Here is an 8,702-nt window from a genome sequence, read left to right as displayed (position 1 = left end):
CTGTCGTTCTGGTGTTGACTGAGAAAGCCAGAAAACACGTGTTGTGTCTGTTTCCAGAATTGATACTTTATCTCTTGCTAAAAGAAGCATGTAGTATATCAGGATTAGCCTCTGATAACTGAACCAGTGTCCATCTATAAAGAAACAATAAATAAGATATGTTTTAAAGATCTTAAACTCACCCTCTGTGATGCTTTAAGTGGGCAACCAGATTCAGAATTTGACCAACCAGGACAAAGTAATAAACAGAGTAAAACCACTCTCTTAAAAGGACACTGTTTTCAAACTAGAATATGTATGGATGTAGCCGCTGTAGTTGGAGGACTTGGAGGTGGAGGTGTTGGAGGTTGTGTGGTAGTTGCCTCTAGAAAACTGCAAACTTCTCAAACTGTTAAATTACGTGTTAACACACTATCATTGTAGACACATAGTGCACATCAAATATTAAAGGGGACATCTTATGCCCATTTTACCACATTGATATGGCCCCTTGGGGTCTTAGTGAAATGTTGTGGTCAAAATACCACAAGGATAATTTAAAACTAAAACTAAATCTAAAACAGCCCTCCTCAGATTGTTTCGAGTGACCCGCCCCCCTCACCCCCGGTGAGCCTGGCTGCAAGAGCCCCAGCTCCCCAGCGCAGCCCCGCAGTGGGAGCAGTGGGAGCAGTAGGAGCTTGAGCTGGCGCAGCAGCAGCATCCTTCCACACTGTTGAGTCAACGTTTAGAGGGGTCCCTTGTTTATGCGGCCACTTAAATGTCTGACGGGTAGCAGCAGCTAGCGTTAGCTCGCTCGTCCAAGGCCATGTAGCGAGACTCCCTACATGGGCATTGTGTGACTATGACGTTTATTTCGGTCGTAATCCCATTCGACGCACTCTAGCATATCGTTTCTGACATAGAGGAAACACAACAAATCGCGGGAGTTATTTTTTTCCAGAGTTTTTGGGACGGTAGACATGCCATATACCCAAATTAACATGTAGAAGCACTACAAAAGTGGAATTTTCAAAATATGTCCCCTTTAAAGTTTCACTTCTTTTATGATGATGGCACCAAGTACACTTTCTTTAACAACTTCTCTCTGTCCCTGTATCATGTGTTATATATTTAATAAATTGATGTACTTTTCCAAAAATGCAAAATAAACAATAAAATAGAGTACTGCTAGAGTAAAATTAGACTGCTATGTTTAATGCTATAAATAGGACATTATTCATAGCTGCAACGTCATGACATTTCAATGAAGAAAATGGCACCAATGTGATCTGCGCTGTTTTCATTTCCTGCTCTCCCACATGTCTGGGATGCAGAGTTTTCGGTTGCTGTTACTTAAAATGTTCTGCTGAACTGAATGGCCACAATGGTGGCGTCAAGTCGAGGTTCATTCTCTAGAAAAGCAGCATCTTGGTCAAGCTTGTCTGACGGGTACAGCAACCCATGTGTGCCGCCTGCCAACCTCGAGGGTCAACACTGAGTAGAACAAGCCCCTGAAATCTTTTCACAGACCAAATGATAGAAATACTCCTGCTGCCCTTTCTTACTTTGTTCTTCCTGCAGAAAAATCCTGAGTGATCTTAGTTCAGAGAGTCTCTCTCCCTGCCGTGTCTCCCTCCTCTCACTTTCACTCCTTCACTCGCCAGCTCCTGTTAACAGCTTCTTAACAGCCTCCATTAAGCGTGTCTTAAATGACCGTCCAGAAACTCCACTCCCTCCCACCTGCTGTCTCCTCAACTTTCATCACCGCTGTTCCCTGGTTTCCTTCACTAAAGCCTGCCTCAGAATCATCCTTCCCTTAAACAACAAGTCTAAAGCAGTGTTCATGTCTAATCATATTTGGTGTAATGAGAAATATCACCTTCTAGTTCTCCTCATTTTCACCTCCTCCTTCTGTGAGCACTTTCCTTTTGAGGCTCGGGGGGGAAATAATGCAATCAGTAAAACAATCAGAAGGCTGGGGGTTATTTATAATGGTCAGATAGGGAGGAGATTTAAGAGCAGAGGGGAGGCCAGATATATGATTGCTGGTGAGCCCATTGGTCTCTAAGAAAATCTACTTCCATAAAGAGAAAGCTGGGGTTTCCTTTGCTTTTGGGGAATACAATATAAACAGACTTTTAGTTCCAAAACAGATCTGCTGCCCACCTCTGTTGCTCTGCTCCATTTCCAACTCTGTCCAAAAGGTGAGAAATCTTTGTCTTTTCTCTGCTGCAGCGGATTTCTTAGCACATATTTGATTCTTATGAAAACTTATTGATCCAGTTGTTTGGCAGATTATAAAAGTATTTGTTGTTTTGGATGTTTAAACTGACTTGTAAAACAAACCAGCTCTTTTAGAATCTGTGACTTTAGGAGGAAGGTGATGATGCATTTTATTTAACAATAATAGCCTACGGTCAGTGATGAGGTGTGTTGGTGAAAATTGCCTCGAGCTGAAAAGTGATAGTTCGAGTGTTAATCACTGTCATCACAAACTGTTTGAATAGAGTTTATGTGTCAGATTTGAAATATTGATCTCTGGCTTCATGTTTAATCACATACAATAACAGGAAGTTTCGCAATAATCTGCATTGATGGTTCTATCACATTTCAATATCAAGGATCATATTTTTTATTATTTAATCATGGTGTGTCTGTATATTTTACATATTTTACATTGTAATATATATTGTATTATATGTAACATATTTTCATTAATAATAAATAAAAGGTTTTTAAAGACATATTTCAATATGAACTACATATGAGCTCCTCTGGTCTCAATGCAAAACATCGGAATTACATTCATCAGTTTATATTAACATAATTTATGAAAGAATGAAAAAATCTTTAATAGTTTAAAATTTGTCTTCCGGTTGTAAATAAAAATAATTTTGACTATCACTGTGTAACTATAAAAGTGTACTGACGTTTTAAATTGAAAATGACAATGTATAAATCCAAAATAACATTTACAGTAACATTTTAAATAACAATAACAGTCCATTAAGCTGCTGTGGTTTTGACTGGGGATCTTTACTTTCAATCTGCACCATCATTTCTCATCTTTTCTTCATTATTCTGTAAAAACTCTAACATTGTCGTATGAGAAATATTGCACCAGACATTACTAGTATTGACAATCTGTGTCAAAGGCCTGAATCTGGAGGATCAGAGCTAGCTATGTTTTTTCTGTTGATGGAGTATGTTGGTGATATGAAGCCGAATCTGATTCTAAACCTTCTTTCATCTGTTATTTTAAATTAAGATCCACACAACGTTGAAAGAGAAACATGTGGATCAGACTAACTTGGTGCTGCCACCTTTTCTGTGTCAAAGGATTCTGATCAGTATTGGGAGCAAAACATGTTTCATTGATCTGCACAGTGGGGTTTAACGCTGCTTCTGTAATTATTTGATGGAACAGTATCTGCCTGATCTGCTCCTGATCCCCTCTGTCTGTTATTAAAAACACAGTGTTAAGAGAAATACCAGATCAGACACATTTTCTGGGGCCAGGCACAAAAACAAACAACCTTACCTTAAAGTTTTTACATATTGAAAACTAAAACCTGACACCATGGCTGTGACATCTTTTGGACATTTAATTCAAGATCTAAGAGCCTTTATTTCAGTTTTCCGTCTGATCGGGTCTCTATTTTAGGAGAAGATGTCTAATGTCTGAGATGTTTGTAGCAACAGAGGAGGTATCAGGTGTTTGTTGATAATCTTCCAGAAGACAGACAGGGATGCCCGTGGGGAGACAAATAGACCCCAGATCTTTGCCCTAATTTAGACAAGGGGAGTTTTCCTCATTCAAGGCTGACCACTGAGCCTGGAGCCAGTGTTGGGTTTCCTCTGAGTGGAGCAATTATCCCCAAGAGACTAAACAGAGGGATTCCAGTCCTGTTCCTCCTCAGTCTGACCCCACATTCATCTCGTGTCCCGTTTCCCTGTTTGTGTTAGCCACACTGTTAATAACTTTTCCTGATAAATAACCATCTATGACAGTTTTCACATGTCTCTCCAGTCACCTGTCTTTACATTTCAGTTTTTAGAAAAGGATCATTGTGTTTTTGTGCAGGGTTTGCAGCCAAACAAACATCAACATGTCAGAGTAAGTAACCCTGGTCTTATTCATTTATTCAAGTTCCTTAGATTTTACTCCTCTAATGATAAGCTTGCTTCAAACATAATTCTACATATTCCATAAGTGTTTGAGCAAATATTTTTCATCTCATTTACATTTGAGCCTTAAAACCATCAACAAATTCAAGTTTCTTTGCATATTTATGAATACAAAACACAACATAACATTATAACTGTTTTTTCTCCTCAGAAAAAAAATGTCCTCGAGTCGCAAGCATCATATAAAGGTAAAGGTCCTTGTATAAAACATTGTTGTTTTATATTGTTTGGTAAAGCAAACAGAGGTGATTTGCTAAGGAGCCCTGCAGGGTCACAACCAGAATTCTCTGAGGATCATTTTTGCATTCCCTCTAATGGTTTTGCTTTACCTCGCAATAGTTTCGTACGCAATATGTTTTTCTTTATCTTGCAAGAGGTTCCTGTTTCAATCATGTAATGTCATCTTTATCTATCCAGTTGTCCTAATTACAGTTACTGGTTCTGATTGAATCAGACAGCACCCTGCAGATTACTGTATTGTGTTCTCCTGGCGTGTCAGAGACAGAAACACAAACTCAGTGCAGCTTTCATTTACTGCATTAGGCTCAGGTCAGGTTCGGACTCTGTCATGACGTTCACTGACTGTAGAACACAATCACTTATTTAACTTTTAATCGTATTAATCACAGACTAGCTGCGACATGATCTAGTGACCAGCAAAAGCAAGCTACATTCTAATCACATTACAGACACAAAAACAAAAAGCAGAATGGCTGTTGGGTTCAGGTCGGACCTGATGAGTTTGGTCTTGTGCCCGTCCAGGCTTAGAAGGAAAACAGTATTGTGAACTCAAAACAAAAATGAATCCCCAGAAATAGTCCCTCCATGACCTTTCAGGGCTCCTTAAATGACAAATAGGTTGCTAGAAGGATGTTTTCAAAGCAACAGATAACAAATGATTAAATATTGGATGTTTTCACATTATCGGTCTGTTTCCTCTGCAGAGTTTGATGCTGTCCATCGCCAAAGGGTTGCTGGAGGAGGAGGAGAGGGAGCAGGAGGAGGAGAGGGGGAGGTACATGGCGGAGAACTGTCCTGCGCTCTCTTTCCCCAGGAGCATGCAGGAGCTGCAGGCACGTCACACACCAACGCATAGAAACAGACAGCAACACATGATCACACATTAAAACATTCATGTGATTAATGTCAGTCACTTGATAGTTGACGTATGATACTGGGTTCACAAGATTGACTGAAATCATATCATGTGTATAGACGTTGACGCCCCTCCATTCATTAATGGGGGTTGTGCAGTTGTGTACCCACTGACGCTAAGGTACACAACTGCAGATATGTCTCTGACATCTACTAGTGATCCCTCTGAACATCTGCTGGTGATTAGCAACTTATCATCAAACAATTATGGCAATAAGACATATCTTATCGTGTATGTGCTGAAAAAAAGAATATTAAAATACTGCATTACTTTGGCATCATGACATTTTACCGATGTTTGTGTTCAGGATCTGTCCAGGGAGATCCACCACAAGATCGACGTGATCGATGAGGAGAGATACAACCTGGAGGTGAAAGTCAACAAGGCCAACAAGGAGGTAGATTATTCTTATTTATAAATAATTTGTCATAAATCCTGCAGAACCTTCAGTGGTTCAGTCTGAACAAACTCATAGTTCAAACCTACATAATTGTATTTGTAAAAATGTAGCAGGGGTTCCAGGGTTTACCAAAGATAGCGACCATGTCACAGTAAGGTTGTTGTTTCGATCCTTCCTGTCCCTGTGTCGAAATGTCCTTGAGCAATAAACTGAACCCAAATTAGCTGTGCCCTTTATAAAAAATGCTGTATGGAGTTCTGGGATAATATGAATAAAGTGATTAAGGGAACAGTAATGCTCGTCACAGGGTGAAATAATACTGGTCAGAGACACAACACACAGACAGTGAGACAGGATCATGCTCAAAATAACAGGACAGAGGGTAACGCAGAGGGATCAGGAAGTGAAGTGACAAAAAGAAAAAGAAAAAAAGACAACAGGCAGAATAAAAAGGTAACTTAATTGGAGACTGATGAGGTTTCCTACAGATTTTATTGACCCTATAACCTTTCTTAAAGGGATAGTTCACAGAAAACAAAAATTCACTCATTATCTACCAACCACTATGCCGATGGAGGGGTAGGTGAAGAGTTTGATTCCACAAAACACTTCTTGAGTTTCAGGGGTAAACAGTGTTTTGCTGCCAAATCCAATACAATTTAAGTAAATTGGGACCACCGGGCTTCATTTTCGCCCTGTTTATTTCTCACCACTTTTCGCCTTCTAGATCGATGACCTGAAGATCAAAGTTCAGGACCTGATGGGCAAATTCAAGAAGCCTGTCCTGAGGAAAGTGCGTATGTCCGCTGACGCCATGCTGAAAGCTCTGCTGGGCTCCAAGCACACAGTCAACATGGACCTGAGGGCTAACCTCAAGCAGGTCAAGAAGGAAGTGAAAGAGGAGGTGAGGAGCTGGCCGGATTTTTCACATGTGCAGTGTAAATGTGTTTGCAGCTGCTGCTTGCTGAAGGTTATTATTGGCAGACACACACAGAGGCCTGTGAATAATGTGATGTTACAAACTAAACCCCCTATCTAACTAGCACAGAGCGGGGCAGAGCACAAGGCAACTTTCTTTGCTAGATTCAAACCCGCTCTGTTTTTCTTATCCCGCACAAATGTTGTTTAAATAGCAAAAATGCTTGTGACCATCTTGGTTGTATAATGAGGTGTGGTCATGTGACACAAATTCTCAGCTACTGACTTGCACAAGCTTACACACACAGATGGCCAATGTCACTCTCTGCAGATTCTTCTTTCTTACTGCCTGACTAATCCACCAGCTTTTAAAGAGAATGGGAAATGTCAATCCGGTTTATTCATTTCCCGCACGCTGTCCAACTTGCAATCAGTGATTTATTTTGCTGCGACGCAAAAATTTTGTGAAGATTAGAAGCCAGCAGCCACCAACTTTCCAACCATACTCCAGAACACACCCATGATTCATTTAAACACCAAGTACAACCCATTTGGACCAAAGGTTTGTACTTTTCACCTAATCTATATCTACCTCCAGATGTCCAGCCTTGACCAGATGTTGAACCTTTAAATCCTTGATGCAGATTTTTACATTTAATTTCTGATTTGTTGAGTTAAGTAAAGTCATGTGTCCTGAAACCTAATCCTGATTAATTTCCTGTTGTCTCTGTGTTTCAGGATAAGGAACTGCGTGACGTCGGCGACTGGCGTAAAAACATTGAAGACAAAGCTGGTATGGACGGCAGGAAAAAGATGTTTGAGTCCGAGGCTTAAGTCAGCGTCTTAACAAAGCTGCAGAGTTTGTAATTCCACTGACTGCACTGGTTCAAACTACCTTTCAGACAATTAATATGTAAGCTGTGAAAAGTTCTGTCAAATAAAGAAGTAAAACCTGCTGAATGAGATGTTTCCTCGTTTACTTGGATTTACACGTTTGTCGTAAAAATGCTGTATCTAAAAATACAAGTGAAATACCATCAGCTCTCTAAAGACAATGAGTGATGTGTTGTAGAGAAAGTGCTGCACATAGATGCTTTGTATGTATGTGTGTGAAAGGGTGGATGTGACTTGTACGGTAAAGTGCTTTGAGATGTCATTAGGGCAGTGCTATTTAAATACAGACCATTTACCTTTTATAAATCAGGTTGTAACAGGTGAAGAGCACAAATATAGTTACATGGTGTTGTTTCAGTGCCATATACAGAACAAGATTAAATATATACATTACATATACATATAAAACAACTATAAGTCCTTGCAGGAGTGCTTTAGATGCAGTTATTAAAAAAGCTATATATTACACTAAATAAAGTAAATCTGTACAAATTAAAATATATCACATAAATCTAGGCATTAATTTCTCTGCTTTTTCCACGTGTTTTTAAAAACATACATCATTTGAATCAAGTTCTCGCCTATTTCCTCAGCGTACTGCGCAGGTCACAGCACAATAGATGTTGAAAATTATCTTCCACCACAGTTTTAATCTTTATCTGTTGAATATGTACATAAATATTTGCAACAATTCCTGGGACCCTTTCAAAATAAAAGCACTCCAGGGTTTCTGCTGCTTTAAAAAGTAAAAAAATGGAAATGTTTTACACGATTATACAGATACAGATATCATATCTTCACTTTGTGTGTCCTTATGATCATTTTGTATATTTGTGATACACTTTTTTTGTGTATGAGGTCATTTTGTGTCTCTCTGAAGTTGCTTTCGGGCTTTGTGGTTATTGTGTGTGGGTGTCAGTGTGTCTTTTTGGACATTTCTTTGTAGCTTGGTTTTTTTGGGGGTCTTTTTTTTTCGCCCTTTGTAGTTGTTTGTGAGTCTATATGATTCGTGTTGCTGTTTCTTGTCTCTTTGTTGTCATTTCTTAAACTTATAATTGATCTCTGTGACTTTCAAGGAGGAATATTCTCACCCACTTTCATACAGTGGCTCTGGTGCACGGTCTTAGAGGTTTAGGGCTCCATACGTCAGAGCCTGCATGAAGTGAC

At 39.5% G+C, this 8,702-nt stretch overlaps 1 protein-coding gene across 1 annotated transcript; it reads left to right on the top strand.

Annotated features, from left to right (window-relative positions):
* The first annotated feature begins 2,104 nt into the window (after positions 1 to 2,104).
* LOC133955738 (troponin I, fast skeletal muscle-like) lies at positions 2,105 to 7,588 on the top strand. Its single transcript, XM_062390741.1, has 7 exons — positions 2,105 to 2,183; positions 4,064 to 4,096; positions 4,319 to 4,355; positions 5,112 to 5,240; positions 5,631 to 5,720; positions 6,451 to 6,627; positions 7,380 to 7,588. Exons 2-7 carry the CDS (start codon positions 4,089 to 4,091, stop codon positions 7,473 to 7,475), a joined length of 537 nt encoding a protein of 178 aa, XP_062246725.1. The 5' UTR covers positions 2,105 to 2,183; positions 4,064 to 4,088; the 3' UTR covers positions 7,476 to 7,588.
* Positions 7,589 to 8,702: the final 1,114 nt, after the last annotated feature.

This window comes from Platichthys flesus, chromosome 6 (assembly GCF_949316205.1).
Source record: "Platichthys flesus chromosome 6, fPlaFle2.1, whole genome shotgun sequence".
Taxonomy (NCBI): Eukaryota; Metazoa; Chordata; class Actinopteri; order Pleuronectiformes; family Pleuronectidae; genus Platichthys; species Platichthys flesus.
This window is presented reverse-complemented; position numbering and strand designations above follow the sequence as displayed.